The 20,790-nt window shown below is 43.8% G+C and overlaps 1 protein-coding gene across 2 annotated transcripts in view; it reads right to left on the bottom strand.

Moving 5' to 3' along the window:
* The window catches only part of DOCK8 (dedicator of cytokinesis 8), a 218,192-nt gene that overhangs the window by 94,096 nt on the left and 103,306 nt on the right, over positions 1-20,790 (bottom strand). For both annotated transcript variants that reach the window (XM_028117339.2, XM_028117340.2), the window contains 2 exons: positions 20,495-20,588; positions 19,622-19,784 (listed from right to left, as the gene is read on the bottom strand). In XM_028117339.2, the coding sequence (XP_027973140.2) occupies positions 19,622-19,784; positions 20,495-20,588 (257 nt within the window). The remainder of the gene's footprint in view (positions 1-19,621; positions 19,785-20,494; positions 20,589-20,790) is intronic.

The following is a 20,790-nucleotide window of genomic DNA, read 5'->3' on the forward strand; positions in this document are numbered from 1 at the left end:
GGAGAACTTGGCAAGAGGAACGAAGGCCTGCGTCAGCTGGTTGCTGAGATCCAGCAGCAGCTTGTTTCTGGTGTGAAGCAGAGGGAGAAATCTAACAAACAGCTCAAGTTACTGGAGCTGGGGGATACTGTAGTCTTCAAGGTAGGTGGGCTTATCTCTGACAAAGGGGGTGGATGTCATCATGGTGAGTGGATCATTATCGAGAACCTCAGTTCACTGTGATTTTGACAGATTGGAAAATAAGCCACAATGGTAAGAATCATCAAGTTGGGAGTTATTTCTCCTGTGAAAAAACCCGGATAAGAACAGTGGCAGTGCAGATTAACCCTCTGTGATACTAATGTTTCCGTGTCTTCCATTGCTGGCAATGGCAACCTAAACTATGTTTGGAATTAAAAAAAAAAAAAAATTGTGTCCCTTGCTCCCAAAGTAATGGATGGAGGACCACTTAGTCATGTCATGAAGCTAGAAACCTAGCCTTCTATACTCAGAATATTCTATCTACAGGGTGTCGGAAATGCTAAAGACCACCAAAGGATTAACTACAGTTGTTTCAGATCAAACAATCCTTGGTATCTCCTGTATCTCCTTGAAAGTGAGCCTGAAGTCTGGTAAGGGGCTTATCCTTCTTGCATAATGCTGAGTGAGAATTCAGAACATAAAATTTTATCTCTGACAGGGCTGCAAATATTCAAACACTGAATATGCGCAGAGGTACAGTCTAACAGATGATACGGGCAAATAAAAAAACAATTTGGAAATGGAACTGGTGTCAGTTTTGACTTTCTATTATTTCTGTACAGAACCTGTAACAAAGTAGTACCTACTTTAAAAAGGGGAGAGGCGCCTGCGTGGCTCAGTCGGCTAAGTGTAGCTTTCTGCTCGGTTGTGCTCCTGGGGTCCTGGGATCAATCCCTGCATCAGGCTCCCTGTTCAACGGGGGAGTCTGCTTCTCTCTCTCCCTCTGCCCTTCCCCCCTGCTCGTGCCCTCTCTAATAAGTAAATAAAATCTTCAAAAATTTTTAAAAAGGAGAAAAAATTTTAATTGCAGATTTTGTGATTGGAGCTGTCTCCACCGTCTCTTAAAGATCAATAACGCCCGAAACTGAAGATGGGCTTGCATGGAGACCCGCAATCATCGGTCCCTACCAAATGAGACAAGGGGTAGAAATGTCCTTTATAAAACTACAAAATGCTCTGCCAGGGTAAGGTGGACGTCACCTGTAAGAAAAAGATTGGAGACCGTCTCCCACGCAGTGATCCCTGAGAAGCGCTCCGTCAGCCGCAAAGGCTGACGTCACCGAGAACGAGTGGCCCATCAGGCCTGCGCCAGGCCGCGGAGTGGCTTCGGCGCGCAGGCGCCAACAGGGGGCGGGGCTGTGAGGCCTCAGTCCCGGAGTCCACGCTCCGCAGGGGACCGGTCCATCTCTCTAGGGGTTTCCCTCTCCGTCTTTCAATGTCTCTCTGTCTCCGTCTGTCTTCAATCTGTGTGTGTCTGCCTTTTTTTTTTTGTTTTAAGCTCCCCCTCACTTTCTTTCTTTCTCTGTGTCTCTCTCTCTGGGACACCTTTCCCCCCAGCCTCTCAGCTAATGACCAAATGCCCTTGATGAGGGAACGCTCTTCCAGTTCCTGCAGGCACCCATTTCCTTCCACGTGTGCAGGGATCAGGATTTCCCGCCAAGACCCGGGGCTGGCTTGTGGGCAGGGCCACTGTGCCCTCAGGATGACAGGCGCAGAGCCTCAGGTCTAGGAACATCTTAGGATGTCGCAAAAATGTCTGAGGCCTCCAACATTATTAGCTCCAAAATATGAAAATAAAACTTCAATATCACCATTAATGATTTTATTTTTTTTTTAAGTTTATTTAGGTAATCTCTACACCCAAGATGGGGTTTGACCTCAGGACCCTGAGGTCGAGTCACATGCTCTTCTGACTGAGCCACCCAGGCGCCCTGTGATTTTAAATTAAATGCTTACCACATAGGACATTTTGTCAATTCGTCAATGGCAACTCTACTGACTTTAACCTACAGGTGAAAAAAAATTTCCCCCACTTTGCAGACTGTTATATATAATTATACATAAAGAATATGTAGCAAATGGGGAAGTAGGTGCATCTCAATATGTTTTAAATGACATGTGGTCAGGTGCTTCAGGTTTAGGGAGACCTTAAAAGGATCTTGGCTATGGATATGGGCTAAGAGGAGTTTTGCTATTTTATTAATGTTCCTAAAGCTTGAGACACAAGTGTTGGTTTAACAGCAGACCACTAGCAATACACACTGAACTGAAGTAGATGGGCTAGTAAATTAGTACCTAGCTCTCCTGATACAACGTACTGAAACAGCTGTCTATATAAAAAGCTCTCCACTTTTCTAAACCTGCTCAACCTACTTTGGTAATTTCAAAAGTGTTTCTTTTTTTTTTTCTTGTGTTTAAATTAACTCCTCCTTTCTAGCCCTTTCTGCAAAGACAGAGCCAGAGAATTGATGAACTGTGTGCTGAAGTGCTGAAATGCAGCAAAACCATGTGCATGAATGAGATGCCCTCATTCAAAAACTATGGGAAGAGGTTGGGGGCTCAAACAGCTTTTAGTACTTTGTTAGCAACTGACTTTGATTCAAACAGAACGAAATTCAAAAGCCTGTTAATACCTGTGATCTGAAGTTGTCTGTGTCTTTTACTCAGGCATTCCAAAGAAAATTGCAAATCTAGATACATTCTTTTAAGGTTACTTATGCAAGATGAGCCGCTAAGGAGGTGGTTTTATTTATTATTCACATTTCAGTGCCAGGAAAATATATTTTAAATGTAATAATAAAAATAGCTAACATTATTGGGGCGCTTGGGTGGCTCCGTCGATTGAGGCTCTGAATCTTGATTTCTGCTCAGGTCATGATCTCAGGATCGTGGGATTGAGTCCTGCGTTGGGCTCTGTGCTCAGCGGGGAATCTGCTTGGAATTTTCTCTCCCTCTCCCTCTGCCCCTCTCCCCCATGCTCTCTCTCTCTCTCTCTCTGTCTTTAAAATAAATAAATCTTTTTTAAAAATGGCTAACATTATTGAATTCTTACTGTGTGCAGGCACTATTCCAGCCACCCATGACAGGTAGTATGATTAGCTTCACTTGGCAGATGATAAAACAGAAGCACAGAGAAGATGCACAACTTGCGCAAGGTAACACAGCTAGCAAATGGCACAGTGGAATTCAGATCCAGGTGCCCTGGTGTTAGACCCAGCGGACATAACCATTGCTAATTCTAACAACAACTGTCTCTTTGGTCCACAGACTCTCCAGAACTTTATTATAATGTGATCTTTCATTATATTATTTACAAGGGCAAAAGGATGTTTGCCCAAATTGTACGGTGCTTTTTTTTTTTAAGATTTTATTTATTTGAGAGAGAGCACAAGCGGGGTAAGGGGCAGAAGGAGAAGCAGGCTCCCTGCTGAGCAGGGAGCCCAACACGGGACTCGATCCCAGGATCCTGGGATCATGACTTGAGCCAAAGGTAGCTGCTTAACCAACTGAACCACCCAGGTACCCCTGTATAACTTTTTTAAAAGGTTTGAAATAACATAATTAACTTCAAAGATGAGAGTGTCCCTAAGTATTAGAGGGTTTGACGTTTTAAATACATCAAGAGCAAATTGAAGTTAGAAAACTTAGAGCTCAATATTTGATATATTCTAGAATTACCCAGGAAACCTGCAAACCTAATTATTTTAAGTGGGAGCATGCTTTGTAAAGACATGCTTAAGAGTGAGCTAAGGCTTTGCAACTTAAAGAATGTCTGGGGAGGAGCAGGGTCAGCATCAGCACCACCTGGGAGCCAGTTAGGATGAATCACAGACCTGCTGAATCAGAACCTGCATTTTAACAACTAATTGTAATTCAAATGCACATTCAAGTTTGAGCAGGACTGATCCATGAGAACTGGTCTGTTTTTAATTTGGCAGGTATATGAATCCCAGAGTTCACTGTGTTTCTTTTTTCTTTCTTTCTTTCTTTCTTTTTTTTTTGCTTGGCGCTAGGAAGCTCAAGGTCACACGTGCAGCTAACTTTTTAAGGAACTGTCAAGGACATTAAGATATATTCTATTATTAACCTTACCCAGATTTAGATTGACTTTCCTACCCTTATTTCCTCTCACCCAGAAATTTTATACTTGTTATACAGTCTCCATAAGCTGCCTCAGATAATTTGTAGAATGAGATTTATAAATAAATGCATATAAATAAGGCATTTTCCATGTCCCGTCTTGTCATTCTATGGGTCTCATGCCATTATTTGTGGTTGTTCCCGTTTCTAATACTTCGGTTAGATCAAAGCACAAATTCACAAAGGAATCTGTGAACAGTGGAAGGAGAAACCCTCCCGTGTAGGGTGAAGAGCACGTTCCAGCTTCAGAAATCTGAGCAAGAGAAAAGGACTGTGACTGTCCCAGGGCACCACGCAGAGCGCCCCCCCGAGGCTGCCCGCCCTGGGAAAAAGCACAAGATTAGAAGGAGGCCCTGAGGATGCTTTCACAAGCAGCAATTGGCCCCTCGGTAATCTCTGTGCTCTGCTGGCCAGGCTGCAATGTTTTGGATAAATGCTGCTACTGTACTGTGAACTTTGGGGACCTCTCCCCGCCACCCCCACCAACAGCAAATGCAGTTAGGAAGCGGAGACAAAATGTTACCAAACTGTTTAGAAACTGCAATAAATGACCCAATAGTCTCTCTCTACAGTCCTGTTAGGTCTAAAAAAAAAAAATGCACTCAAAACCAGAAATCAAATAAGAGAGAGAGAAAAAGCAAAACAACAGTAAACTCTCATAACTCTTATTATACCACTTTTAAAGACCGGGGGTGGGGGGAGTTGGATGTCCTTGCTTTCTCAACTGATGAATGACAGTGTGAACACCACATACAGTCTCTTTACATAGAACACTGTCTTTGAACATGAACTAAATACAGCTCCTACATTTGCAAAGCACCTTTTCTATTACATCAATCCTATCCCTTCCTTTTATGAGAGAGAAAAGTTCCTCTTAAGTGAGAGTCTGGAAAACCAGCACTCCTGTTAAATAAAGCAGGACTTGAAGCTGGGGCAAAGATAATACCACCTTTTAGAAACACATCAATGCACGTGAGCGCTCCTTTCTTTAAAAAGATTATTTATTTACTTATTTGTTTGAGAGAGAAGAAGCACTGAGCAGGGAGTCGATCTGGGACTCCTGGATCATGACCTGAAATGAGCCAAAGGCAGCTGCTTAACTGACTGAGCCACCCAGGTGCCCCAATGTGAGCTCTCCTTAAAACCCGCTGACCTGTTTAAGAAAAGTCTACTAGTTTTCAACAGCACAAGACCCAAAGGGAAAGCTGAGATGTTTATAATCTTAAGTCTTATCTGGGTCAGATTCCCATTGAAAAGAATCACAAATACATAAGCATCTGAGACCTGCTGAGGAAAATGGACTGCTTTAGAACAAGAGTAAATCTCTCTCCAACCTTGCTTGCAACTTTTTTTTTAGACCATACATATTCCACAATTTTTTCCCTAAATCTTTCTTAAACTTGACACTGACAAAACAGTCAAAACATTCACTGGCTAACCACATCTCTTCTAACTCCCAGCTACCCCCAGGGAACCTATGGTGTGGTTTTAAGGTCTGTTGTTTGGATGGTCTTTGTGATTCCCACATAGGGAGGGCTCAGAAATTTGTTGAATAGGTCAAGCTCCCAGTTGGTGTATTAGAACCCTGTTGTCACGAGTTGGTTTTTCTTTCTTTCTTTCTTTTTTCTTTCTCTTTCCTTCTTTCTTTCTATCGTGGCGACTAGAAAACATTTAATAAGAATACATTTTATCTACATGGGCAGGATTGGAACAGACCAGTTTAGCAGTATACATTTCACACATCCTGCAAAACTCACCCTCTCAGCTACATCTTCCACCCCAACTTTTATAGTTTGGTTAGAACTGTGGTAGCAGCTTTCAACATGGCTCCCAGTAACCCTGCCTCCTGGTATTCTTGCTCTGTGAAATCCCCTGCCCTGGCGTGTGGGCTGGACCCTGTGACTTGTTTCTAACCAACAGAATACAGCAGAAGGGACAGAATGTCACTCTGAAGGTTTACATAGAGACTCTGGCTTCTATCTTGCTTACACACACCCTCTTGCTCATTCTGAAGAAGCCAGTTGCCATGTTGGGAGCTACCCTAAGGAGAGACAAATATAGCAAAAATTTACGGAGGGCTCTTCAAGATGTCCATTGACAGATGAATGGATAAAGAAGAAGTGGTATATTTCTACAATGGAATATTATGCAGCCATCAAAAGGAATGAAATCTTGCCATTTGCAATGACGTGGATGGAACTGGCGAGTGTTATGCTGAGCGAAATAAGTCAATCAGAAAAGGACATGTATCCTATGACCTCACTGATATGAGGAATTCTTAATCTCAGGAAACAAACTGAGGGTTGCTGGAGTGATGGGGGGTGGGAGGGATGGGGCGGCTGGGTGATAGACATTGGGGAGGGTATGTGCTATGGTGAGCGCTGTGAATTGTGCAAGACTGTTGAATCACAGATCTGTACTTCTGAAACAAATAATGCAACATATGTTAAGAAAAAAAAAAGAAGAAGATAGCAGGAGGGGAAGAATGAAGGGGGGTAAATCGGAGGGGGAGACGAACCATGAGAGACGATGGACTCTGAGAAGCAAACGGAGGGTTCTAGAGGGGAGGGGGGTGGGGGGACGGGTTAGCCTGGTGATGGGTATTAAAGAGGGCACGTTCTGCGTGGAGCACTGGGTGTTATAGGCAAACAATGAATCACGGAACACTACATCAAAAACTAATGATGCAATGTATGGTGGTTAACATAACAATAAAAAAATTAAAAAAAAAATTTACGGAGGGCTCTTGCCAACAGCTAAGGACAAACGAAAGCCCTTATAATCCAAGGGGAACCGAATCCTGTCAACAACCATGTGAGTGAGCCTGGACGTGAATCCTCCCCTAGTTGACCCTAGCGGTGACCACAGCCATGGCTGCCATTTAACTGTGGCCTTTGAGAGCCCTGAGTCAGTGGCAGCCAGCTAAACCACCTGGATAAACCACAGAGCCTGGGAGATAACAACTGTTTGTTGTTTTATGCTGTAAAGTTTTCATTATACAGCAACAGATAACTAACACAAGTGTATATGTTTTTAAAAAGCATAGGTCGGGTATTCACTGATATTTAAACATGTGATTCCTTTAGGAAATGCTTTACCTGGTAAAATTTCTGCCTCTTAACTGGATCTCAGAGTTAATCTCCTGGCCTAAGGAGTATAATATAATGACAACCTATACGATAATGTTCTTAGTATCAAAAGAACCTCTTTGGCATCAGTCCAATCTCCAACTAAGTTTAAAAACTTGAGAATTACTAAAAACATAAGTAATTTTTCTTTGGTTCTAGCTCTGATTCCATTAACTGAATTAATTAATGTCTCTTGAGGAGGCGGAGAGAAGTCAGATAAAAGGTAAGAAAAATGCTAAGAAGTACCAGCCACAAACATCTTTCCTTCTCTCCTAAACGAGCAAAATTTTAAGAATAGCTTCCCCCAGATGTGGAGAAAGGGGAACCCTCCTACACTGTCGGTGGGAATGCAAGCTGGTGCAAATACTCTGGAAAACAGTATGAAGGTTCCTCAAACAGTTGAAAATAGAGCTACCATACAATCCAGCAATTGCACTACTGGGTATTTACCCCAAAGATACAAATGTAGGGATCCGAAGGGGTACGTGCACCCCAATGTTTATAGCAGCAATGTCCACAATAGCCAAACTGTGGAAAGAGCCACGATGTCCATCGACAGATGAATGGATAAAGAAGAGGTGGTATATATACACAATGGAATATTATGCAGCCATAAAAAGGAAGGAGATCTTGCCATTTGCAACGACGTGGATGGAACTGGAGGGTGTTATGCTGAGTGAAATAAGTCAATCAGAGAAAGACATGTATCATATGACCTCACTGATATGAGGAATTTTTAACCTCAGGAAACAAACTGAGGGTTGCTGGAGTGGTGGGGGTGGGAGGGATGGGGTGACCGGGTGACAGACATTGGGGAGCTACCTATGCTAGTATGTGCTATGGTGAGTGCTATGAATTGTGCAAGACTGTTGAATCACAGATCAGTACTTCTGAAACAAATAATGCAATATATGTTAAGAAAAAAAATATGTTAAGAAAAAAAAAGAAGAAGATAGCAGGAGAGGAAGAATGAAGGGGAGTAAGTCGGAGGGGGAGACGAACCATGAGAGACGATGGACTCTGAAAAACAAACTGAGGGTTCCAGAGGGGAGGAGGGTGGGGGGATGGGTTAGCCTGGTGATGGGTATTAAAGAGGGCACGTTGTGCGTGGAGCACTGGGTGTTATGCACAAACAATGAATCATGGAACACTACATCAAAAACTAATGATGTATGGTGATTAACATAACAATAAAAAATAATAAAAAAATAAAAAAAGAATAGTTTCCCCCAAGTAAAAACAGAACAAACATTTTAGTAATATTTGGCTTTGTAAAAGACTTAAAATTCAAGGGACCAGGCTGCATTTTTTTAAAAGACCACCAGACAGAATTATCACATGGATGATGAACATGAACCAACCTGTTTGCCCTTTTAAGGAACAGAGGGAGCACATTTTTTCCAGGCTTTGCAAATAGTTTCCTAAAACAAATCTGCCAGGTGACAAAAACACATACACATACCAGAAAATTTCCTATCTCTGCTGTTGCTGAAACTGACTTTTTTTTCCCTTTGGGGCAGAGACCGTATTTGTCCCCCACCCATTCAAAAAAAAAAAAAAAAACCAAACCAGCCAATGAATACGTCAATACTATTCATTAGAATGCTGCATCATTCCTGATGGTTTTAATATGCTGCATCATTCCTGATGGTTTTAATATGGTCAGATGCCTCGATTTGGGTTGGGGAAAAAGTATTGGAATTGGGAGAAACAGCAAGTCTACTGAGACATAAATTGTCTAGATGCCCCCAACTCCCTCTATAAACATCTGCCTGCTCTGGGGACTTGGGCAGAGAAGGCTTGTCTGAGTTTTGGAGGCAGGAGAACTTGCAAAGATCTCAAGGGGGCTGTAGGAGAGAACTTCATGCACGTCTTCCAGCAGATCAGCACACCTGTAGGTGGTTCTGGCGTCTCCTAAGAGACTGAGCTGTGCCTCCAAAGAGATGAGTCACTCCTGGTCTCTTTCAATGCCAAGCATAATGCCTGGCATGCAGTAGAGGCCCTAAACTACTGGACAGGTGAATGCATCAGCATTATTCAAAGGGGACAAGTACTGCTAGGTGTGCAAGGTTTTCAAAGGACAGGTACGGTGTTCTATGACAGAGGGTGAGGAGGGAAGACAGGGACCAGTTCTCACTCCCCAAGCTCACACCAGTATGACAAGTCCATGGAGGCTGTGCTCATCCCCAGACCCTCGGAGGGCTGAGTCACAGTCATTGTCACGGGCTCTGCTTCTCCTTGCCCAAGAGACACACGGAGTTGGGAGGTTGTTGGCTGGATTTTTATGCCAGGGTTTGGGTTCGTTTGAAACCAACTCTGGGAGAAGACATTAGAGACCCATTGAAGGAAGCAGCCCTTGTGACCTGCTCCCAATAAGGCTGTCGTGATGGGGTCTTGCTCAGCAATACAACGATTCTGGGCTCACATCACGTCCCACAGTTCCTGGAAACATCAGCTACCTCGGGGGAGTACTTAGGCTCTCGGGCCTATTGCCCAGGGTCTCAGCAACTTTGGAGGTGTCACCTTCAGAGCTATGCGTCTGGAGTCACCCAGCAGCCTCTGGTCAGGGCCCGCACTGGGGTTCACATTTAGTAACATCAAGTACCACTCCCGCTGCAGGTGTCTTCCTCCGTGTCCTTGTGCAAACGATCACATGCCCAGTATCCACCAAACAAGGGCAGAAGCTGCTGGGAGGTGCAGACATGCATATCGAATCATGTATTAAGCACATGCTAAATTTCTGGACAAATCCTGAGCCTCAGAGGGAAAGTTCTACATGGGTACAGTGCAAAAAATGCAGGGTTTGTCTGACACTGGCTCTCGCCAGAGAGCTGGCCAGAAACAGCGGTCAGAATATCTCTACCAGAAACCATTGCCACCATCCTGTCCCCATGAGTAAACAGACCCTGGAAGTAACGAGGAGAACTTTCTACCCTTCACAAGCTCCCTATCTATTCTACTTTGTCCGTACCGATTCAGGGAATGTGGCTCTGCCTATAAACTAACAGGGTCTACACTTCATCTGCACAGAATCTAACTCAACAAACGGAGCCTGGCCTGAATTCTAGGACAAGCGAAAGGGAACGGTGAAGAAAATAATGTGACTATCAAAAATTTACATGTACCAATGGGCAGTTTCGATGACAGATTCGTGGCATTTAAAAGAACTGCAGAGGCGCCTGGGTGGCTCCGTCTGTTAAGCGTCTGCCTTCGGCTCAGGTCATGATGTCAGGGTCCTGGGATGGAGCCCCACATCGGGCTCCCTGCTCAGCGGGGAGCCTGCTTCTCCCTCTGCCTCTGCCCCTCACCCCACTCGTGCTGTCTTGTGCATCCTCTCTCAAATAAATAAGTAAATAAAATCTTTTTTAAAAAATAACATAACTGCAGACAATCATCTTCTATTCTTGGTGAATGGTGAGAAAGGTGCCCCCTACAGGGGCATGAGAGAAATAGGGCCTCTGTTCCAGCTGTGATGATACAGAAGGCAGTCACTGACTATGACTATCTGCCCTCCTGACCTGCACAAGACCAGGGCTACATTTCTGAAACAAGACTACAGAAAGACCGATTGCTGCAGATCCAATCCAATCCCTGATGACAAGATCAGATCAAAATCTTCATATGAGAGTAATGCCTTCCCCAGCTACCTGCTTAGAGTTTACTCTCGGTCGGAGATAGACCACACAAGGCAAATTGGGGCCATCACCCTGGCTCCACCAGGGCCTTGTAGAGGAGATCATCAGCACAGCAGGATGCTAGAGACACAAGGGGTGCAGCCGGCACCCTCGTCCCACCAAACCCCTGCCAGAGCAAAAAACCAGCGAATCAGTTAAAAGTCAATCTGCCTCTTCCCCCACCCCCCACCCCCCAACCCCCCTCAACATGCCAATACCGTGAGCATTTACTGATGCACTCCACCATGTGCAAAACAGTTTTAGGTCATGAAGGGAGAAACTTATGAGTCTCTGCTACCCTGAAGGAGTTTACAATCAGGTCAGAAATTCACAGCATATACATGACACAAACAGCAACAATTTATGTGTCTATTATAGAGCGTTTTACATTTCGCACAAGCAGGGGGAGTGACAGGCAGAGGGAGAAGCAGGCTCTCCTCTGAGCAAAGAGCCTGATGAGGGATTCGATCCCAGGATCCTGGGATAATGACCTGAACTCAAGGCAGACACTTAACTGACAGAGCCACCAGGCGCCCCCCAAACCCCAGTTTACCTTTTGAAGGTCATCAAAGAACATAGAACAAATGAGGTGAAATAGGCACATTTTTAGTTTTATAACCCTTTTGGTATTTAGGCTTGCAGATAAATAAAATTCATTTTTTAATTATAAAAGATACACAAAGTCTGACTGATTAGCATTTTTAAAAATTACCTTAGTACCCGCAAAACTCAATCCTTCCCTACTACTTAACTATCAATCAATAGTTGAATTTAATGCAACAACATTTAAAATAGTAAAGTCTATTTTACTTTGGCTGTGGGGCCCACCTGCCCTGCCCCAACCCTTACCCACTTTGTCCCCCTAGGAAGACACTGATGCAGCCTCTAACATCTGGCCCCGGGGCATTGTGACTTCTACTGAGAAGGGTCAAGGGCACTGCGTCCGAGGCCTTGAAACCACAGGACATCCATCATGAGTGAGAGCTGTTAAAATACCTCTGCTTTAAAGGTGGCCAAGCATGTCACGAGAAGAGTCTGGGTGAATGCTCACCTCTGGATCATCTATACAGCACAAGAGAATGTCAGATCTGAGCATGAAAAAGCTAAAAAGGAGAGAAGCTGTTCCCCCACTCCCCCTCCCCCTGGCACGGCACAGGAAGGAAGAGAGAACAATCCCCCCCCCCCAAAGGATATCTCATCAGAAGACAAGCCACTTCAAAGAACCGATTTTAAAATAATAATTAAAAAGACAAACAAAAGTCTCAAAATCAAAGAAGGCTTTCTGAATTTTAGGAGGCTCCTCTTAAGCCAGGCAGGCTGTTCATCATCATAATCAAACACAGGCCCAGGTCTGCTTTATTTTCATCACTGTTTCCCCAGTGCTTCTGCCTCATCAACCTTATGCTCCCTCCCCACGTCCAAACAGGATGCTGCAAGAACCTGCCTGCTGAGTGCTGGATAAAGGTTCGAGGGAAAAATGACACCACCGTTCAGTGGACAGTGCAGGGTCTTTCATGAGGACAGTCACACTTACGCATGGTGCACTCAAAGGGAATTAGTCTTAAAACAGAGATGACTGTGGGGTTGTGACTTGTGGAATCAAGGACATTACCGTATATCAACTTCCATGACATTTCACTACTGCCTCACATCCTTCCTTGAACAAATTTTTAATTTCAGTATAGTTGCCATGCTACGTTACATCAGTTTCAGATGTACAACACAGAGCTTTGAAAAGTGTCCGCTTTCTAAGGTCATGACTTACTTAATGAAAGAAGGCAGAAGGTGACAGGTTGGAATACATGTCTTTGCAAAAAAAAAAACTAGTAATCTCTCGGGACACTGGAATACTTTTCAGTTTTTCTCCATCCTGAGCTTCAAGGGCAAAAAAATAAAGTGTATGTTTTCCTTTAATAAATCACGACGCCATCTGCTTTGTAATAGAAAAATAACTAGTTGTGTGGGCACCTAGAAAGTGAGCAAATTGTGCCCTCAAGTGGCTGAACGTTGTACTGGAAGGCTGGCTTGGCAAAGCCTGCAATTGCTAAGTCAGTCATGTTAGATCACAGGCTCCCTCCGGATCTCTTTGATTCTGAAAAGAAGGAGAACAACTGAATTTTGGAGTAAGGCATCAGGAAATGGGATGATGTTCCGGATTTATTACTGAGCCCAACTTGCTACAGCGAAGTCAAGTACGAGGATTTAAGTATCTGGACAATTCAGGCACTAGGAATTCACTTCACTTTTGCCTGTGTTGCACTGTCATTCCAAATAAAACTTTTGTTTATAATAAGGTCTTCCACAAGCAACTGCTTGCTAAGGCTAGTAAAACCAACGACTTGGGTTTTAGGGTCGTCTTATAAGGCAGAGTTCTTTCAACATCCCTTTAAAGGGTGAAAAGCAGAAATGTATCCAATAAACATGCTTACACAGGTGTGAAAAGTTATATAAGTTTTTTTTTATTGTAACATCATTTGTTACAAAAGACTGGCAACATCTTGGATGCTTGTTATCATGGGTTAAGTAAATCATGATGCATCTAAATGAGATTCGGTGTAAAAGAGGCGATTTTATGTACTCATACAGAAGTCCTCTCCAAAACCCAGTATTCGATGAGAAATCAAGAAACAGAACAGTGTGGAGATTTTGCTATACTTGCATTGTGAAAGGAAAAATACCAGAGCTATACTGGCTTGTACAGACATCATCTATCTCTGGAAGGATACACATTGATAAAAAATGGTTGTTTCCAAGGGTCAAAAATAGAACTGTGGAATTTACATGATTTTCATCTATTTTGTTCACTAGTATTTCTCTAGTGTTTAGAAAAGGGCCTGGCACACTGTAGGCACTCAATATTTCTGGAATAAATACGTGAATAAAATCAAATAGATGTATACGTACATATACTTAAAAGGTTGTGCCCAAGAGGTTGGATGACTAGAAGCCAGCAGTGGGAGAGAGAATTCCCACTCTGCATTTTTGTACTTTAATAATTTAGAACCGCCAGAATAGCCTATGTGTTCCAAGATAAATAAAATTCAAACAACTCGAGAAACACATAAGAATGGGGAGTTATTATCTTGATAGCTATTTAAGGAAGGTATTGTTTGATGGTGATTTACAACCGGGCCAATCACATCAGAAACCACCGATGGTTTTTTTTTTTTTAAAGATTTTATTTATTTGACAGAGAGAGACACAGCAAGGGAGGGAACACAAGCAGCAGGAGTAGGAGAGAAAGCAGCAGGCTTCCCGCAGAGCAGGGAGCCCGATGCGGGGCTCGATCCCAGGACCCTGGGATCACGACCTGAGCCGAAAGCAGACGCTTAACGACTGAGCCACCCAGGCGCCCCTGAAACCACCGATTGTTAATTATCAGTCCTGTTGGAGTACTCACAGCATCTGAGCATATGGTGCTATTAAAAAACACCACCACCACCACTGTCCTCATGTGGAGTGATTTCCTGCTCCAGCACTTGGTCTTTCCAAATTTCACCTCACTTGCCATTCCAGCAGAAGCTGGGATTGCTTCCCAAGTCACGTGGATGGAGTTGCAGGGCCCTCTCTCCAGGGGGTCTCCAGGTGGGGCTGGACAGTTGTACTTTTTATATATACATATATATAATTCTCCACAGTGGCCTCTGAGATTCCCCCTTGGCCCCAACACACAGCACCGAAAAGATCCAGTCTGGACATACAACTACCTGAGCTCAGAATGGGAGTCCATTTCCGCGGACCAAAGAGAAGTCTCTCTCAAGGTCATCTTCTACTCTGCATGGCCCGGCTCCTCCCTAACCACCTCCTCCAGAATTATTTCTGGTTCATTCCTTTCCTTATAGAGCCTATTCACAAAATTTCAACTTTCAGACATCCATTCAGGATTAGCTCGCACACTTATCCTGCGCCATTCTTTTTACCTCTGTAGGCTGCAGGTCTGACAGTTTTCAACAGCCCGCTCCCCTCTGTGATATGGGAGGCACCTCCCTGTTAAACCAGGCATCAGGCGAGCTTTGGGAATGCAGACTGCTGGTCTGAGAGCGTTCTGCTAAATAGGAGGAGGCCTGAAAACAGCTCATTATCCATCAAAGAAATCATGTTCTAACTGATATACTTGTTCTCAGCAAGCTCGGTCCTCCACAGCAAGTCTGCTAATTGGATAAAAAAGGCCTCGGAGCTTTTGGGGGCTGGGATAAGAGATGAAAACGCACTTTATGGGCCTTTCTCTGATATAATCGCCAGCTAAAGGGACGGCAAGGAGGTTAACAAGCTCATTACAAGCTCAGCGCCTGTGATCTCCGCACACACCCCCGTGGCAGCCACAGGACCAGGTGCCCCGAGAGGCCAGGCTGGGCCTTGGCGGCAGCCCTGCTACCCCTCCCCCCCAGCCCTGCCCCCACCAGAAGGCAGCAGCTGGTATCCCCGACACCAGAAGGCAGCAGCTGGTATCCCCGACACCAGCTGCTGGGCCCCTGGGCCATGGGCCAGGAGTGGGCTCAAACGTGTTGCTCGGCTCCACTAGTGTTTTCTTCATCTGGCCGTGGAGAAAGGGGCCAGCGTCAGATGTGGATAATCCTGTTTATCAACCTCATCTTCCCAGCTGTTCTGTTCTGTTCTGCTTTCAGAATCACTGTCCTGCTTGCGATTTCGCCGGGGGTCTGGGCTGGGTCTGTGCCAGGGACCGCTCGTCCGACTCCATGCCGCTACCCCCGCAGGTGGCACGGGGCACGCGGACGGCCAAAGCCCCTGATTTGGGAGATGCCAGCCACTCCTGGGAACAGCACTACGCTGCTCTAGAAATTCACCTCTTCCCTCAGAGCATGGACTGCCCCGTGGTGGCTCACGCGGGTATTTCTGGAGCCCGCTGCAGGGCTTCCACAGCTGATCTAGAGGATTCCTTAAAGCACTCTGAGGAAGGCAGAGGCACCAAGGAGGATTCCCCAGAGAAGACAGTGCGAACGGTATTCACATACCACAAGGCGGTGACCAACAGAGGTCAGAGGGATGAGGGGCGCTGAGGACCGGAAGTCAATGTCAGCCCATCCTAACCCCATTTTATCTGAGGTTCTGTGAGAGACGTAAAAATAAGTTCCACTGAATTCTACTCACACTGTGGTAAATTGAAGCCTCACCCATATTAGTATCCTGTAATATGTGACTCTGGGCACTATTCACATTCAAGGCCAGAAAACATCTGCCATTGGATCCACGTGAGAGATCCCCCCCACTGAGAGAGCTTTGCAGGTCGGGTGAAAATTACACAAACTCGAAATTCAAATCCTGGGTCTGTCACTGCAGGCATTCCTTGCTTGACCCACGGGATGCGTTCCCCACAAGTTCCAGGCAAATCAAATTTCTCTAAGTCAAGCCGAATTTCAAATTCAGGAGGTGGACCCTCTGTAAAACAAAGAATTATGCCTGAATTTACCAGCTCTGTAAATCTTAATTTTCATTCCCTGGATTTTGTTAAAGAGATGCCGCTGCGACCAGGATCAGAGACACGGAAACAGCAATGTCAACAGGGAGAGTGAACCTGCAGGCCAAACCCTTAGCATGGTGTCCAGAATTCAACAAAGTCAAAGGAAAACTTTTCTAAAAGAAAAAGGAACTGCTGCCCCTGCTGAAATGATAAGACTTGTGGGACAGAGGACTTCAGGGCATACCCACTATTGATACCACAGTGTAAAGAGGTTTAGACACCTTTGCTTGAAAAGAGACTTTGATCAGAGGGGAAGGGGCTAGAAAAGCCACAAGGTTACAGGTTTCTTGAGGTATAAGGAGATGAGAAGGTACAAAAGCAGGGGTGGATTGGGGCAGAGATGAGCAGACTAGGTCAGCAAAGGCCAACAGTCAGCTCACCGATCTGACCCAGGGTTCAGATCTGACCCAAGTCTTCCATTTCTATTTTGTGAAATGGGACTGGAGGTATGGGGAAAGGGGAAGATTCATCCAGCGCTGGGTTGCTCTTAAGACCAAACTAATCAAAACCATGATAAAGCACGTGGGGACGGCTGCAGAATTATGAAACATTTAACAAGAGCACAAGAGGTAGACAAGAAGCTCTCCAAATTCCTTGACGTTTTCCCAGAGTGAGGTTCTGAGCCAAGTTCACTGTAACTCTCCTTCCTTACTGAAGCTATAAAATACGGTGGCCTAGGAGCCAAGAAGGTAAACTTAAAGGCCTGGTTTCTAATGGGCTGGCCTTGGCGTGTCTGGAGTGTACAAGAGAGCTAAAGAACATTCACTGTGCACCTGTGGGTCCATTTCTCAGGATGCCAAGTCAGGTTCAGAGCAGTCTGTTCGGACTTGTCCTCGTTAGAACTCCTACCTCTCTGAATCATCCAGCGTACTAATGCATTCTGAGTCCCGCTGTGATGTAATTAAGGAATAATGTTTGCAGCAAGGAGTAGAAAGCATTGTAAACGCCTCCCCGGGGTGATTAAATGCCGAGGAGAAGTTGAATAACTCCAGAATTCATTTGATGCAAGTTTATTCCAATGCCAGAGCATTTCTTTTTCCAATTATAGGATAGGGTTTCTAAAAAGATACAAACACAGCATCCACAAGCAAACATTTTCATGCCTTCCTCTCCCTCTTGGGAATGGGGAACTGAAACCACTATCCCAGAAATACTTAATTCATTGAGGGAGAGGGACTGGGGCTGAGTTTGTATTTAAGGAACGAGAAAAGACAATGAAAAGCTGCTTCAGAAAAGTTATTCCAGAAATAACTGGAAGGGACTTTAGTACTGAAGGAAAAAGGTCCATTTCTAACTGAGTGGATGCTTGTTTGTATTTCTGTCGGTAATTTTCGACCTCAACAAACCACTCTCTTACCCTCTCCGGGACTCAATTTTGTGCATCTGGAGATGTGGGGGTGGGCAATGGGTGAGTTCTGACATTCTCTGCGTTTCAGTTCCACAAACACACACATCATATTGGGAAGTGTGAGTGAGGATGTGGGGCAATGAGCTCACACTGCTGGAAGGATTGCAAGCAGGTACCGTTTTGGAAAAAAGGGGCAGTATGAATAAAACTGAAAATGCGTATCCCTGGTGACCCAGCAATGTCACTTTTAGGCACGTTGATAAATGTCTGTCAATAGAAAAATAAGAAATGGATAAATATAATATGGTGTCTTCACACAAAGGAATACTATATAGCAGTTAAAAAGAATGATAAAGTGCTATCTGAATCTACATTAATATTTCCAAAACACAAGCTGTTAAGGACTTGGTTAAATTTGTGAAAATGTGAGTAATTACACAGGATAATGACTGTAACTGAGCATGACCCACTGAAATAACAGAATTCCTGAATCCACAATAATAACCAAAGAAGATTATACCGTTGTATGAAATTATACCGTGGTATGAAAAGTGTAGTGTAACACAGAGTGTAAAGCTATTATGTACATTTTAAATGAATATAAAAATAAGACCATTCAGGGTTCACGTACGTGTATGCGTGTGTGTGTGTGCGTGTGTGTGTGTGTGTGTCTCAAACCAGAGAAAATAGAAGAAAGGAAACATCCAACTTCAAAATAACTGTGGTGTTTGGGAGGTCAGGTGGAAGTCTATGACTGAAGATGGGGGATAAAGGAGATTTCAATATAACCAGTAAGAATGTACATGTGTACGTGCATAAAACATAAGAAACAACAAACGTCATTTCTGGATGGTGGAGAAAAGGTACTTGTTATAACATTCTTTTTCCGCAATTTAAAAAATCTTCTCAAGGGGCACCTGGGTGGCTCAGTCAGTTGAGCATCTGTCTTCAGCTCAGTTCATGATCTCGGGGTCCTAGGACAGAGTCCCGCATCGGGCTTCCTGCTCAGCGGGGAGTCTGCTTCTCCCTCTCCCCCTCTACCCTGCTCGTGCTCTCTCTCTCAAATAAATAAATAAATAAAATCTTTTAAAAAATAAATAAAAATAAAAAATCTCAAAATCAAAACTAAAATATATAAGGCAATGCCTATGGCAGATACATGTGCACCAGCTCCCTCCCAGCCCCCCGCGAAGGGCCTCCAAAAAACCAAGGCAGCCTAACCTCTTAGGCCTTTGCTGTCTGGCTCCACACTGCCCAATATGGTAGCCACCAGCCACTTGCAGCTACTTGAATTTAAAGTGAAATCAAGAAAGGTTAAATAAAATCAAAATTTCCATTTCTCCATTACTCTAGCCACAATCCAAATGCCGAACAGCCACATGTGGTGAGTGGCTATTGTACTGGGAAACATACATAATGAAGATTTCTACCACTGCTATAAATGTTATTGGACAGAGCTGGTCTTGAGCTAAAAATCTTTCTTTCAGACAACGAGAACATTTTTGGTCACGTGGCTCTTTCCCTAATACATCCTTCTACATATAGAAAAACCAAGCTAATGACTAGGAAGATTATTTCATTTCTGGAAGGAGTATGTCCAACGTAATCTCAAATTCCAACTATGACTCAAGTAACACATTCTGGTTAAATAAAATTAGATAAACCATTTTCAGAACTTGATCTAGCAATTTTCCATAGTTACATAGACACCATATTTCATTTTCCCCAAAACTTAGGAAGTTAAGAAGATCGTTGAAGAATAATGAGAGCACTCTCCAAACAAAACTCTAAATGCGGGTTCCATGGTTTCCCATGAGCCTTAGTTTCCTACCTATACACGGTATGAGGGACATAGACTTCCCGGATTGGAAATTCCAAAATCTCTTTGTGTGGACGTGTCCGGTTTTCAGGAAAAGGTTTCACTGGCAGCATTTCCGGAGTCAGAGAGCAACTGATGATCTCTGGAGCTGAAGAAATTTCTAGTCTCAGCAAGCCTAAAGAGGGAAAACAGGACTATTTCAGTAAAGATGCTGTCATGTGACACGGGAATCAAGAAAGACTGTTGTATCATATTTCTTTTATGAAAGAGAGGATGAGTTGTGGGAGTGCAAGATTTTTGGAATTCCTAGCTAGTTTCCTCTAGTTGGAAAAAAATCATGTTTTGATATATTTTGAGATTTAGTTTCTAGAAATCAAAGAGCAAGGAATTGTACAATGAGTAAAAATGGATCTTTAAACTTTCTTCCAAAAATACCACACTGTAATAGCACATAGTTTAGTAACTATTGGTGGTTTTCAAACTGGGTTCCCTGGTACCCCCGGGTGCTGCAGAAGTGCCTCAGGACCTTTTAAGCTGATAATAAGGAAGACGATCTCATCTTCTACCAATGCATCTCACTTTCACTTTTCCTTTTATACTAAGAGTTCCATATAATATTTTATTTGATGAAAGAGGCTGCTCTGTTCATACAATTATCTGATTATCTGAGGAGCCAGATCTAAAGCATGATGCTCCTTTAATAGAAACAGAAATATTAACAGATTTTTCAAAGAAGTAGACCAATTCAGACTCTTACCTCCTGAGGCAAAATCCCGCATTTCACTTAGCAAACATTATTTTATAAACTGTAGCATTAGACAAATAATGTGTCTACTCATAAACGGCTTTGGCACAACTAGAGAGGAAAAGATGAGCCATCCACACCTGGAATCGACTTGACTCTTCTCTGTAAGGATGAAGATCTTTTGTAGTCAGCCAAAAACTTGAATAAGTCTTCATCACTGAGGCGATCCCCCTCCTGCAAAAAGGGAAGTCAGGGTTAGTGCTGATGCACCATGGCTCCTGGGGTGGGGGCCAATGATTTCCAGGAAGACTTTGATCCTTAACTTTTATTCTAACACGCTTCTCATGGGAATAAGGATTATAGCCAATGCTGAAATAATTCAGTTCAACCTCTTGTCAAATATTCCTTCCCAGATACATATATCAATGGAATAGAA

The sequence above is a fragment of the Eumetopias jubatus genome, unplaced genomic scaffold, assembly GCF_037043125.1.
Source record: "Eumetopias jubatus isolate StellerSeaLion01/CBP00866 unplaced genomic scaffold, mEumJub1_p1.0 scaffold_15, whole genome shotgun sequence".
NCBI classification, from domain to species: domain Eukaryota; kingdom Metazoa; phylum Chordata; class Mammalia; order Carnivora; family Otariidae; genus Eumetopias; species Eumetopias jubatus.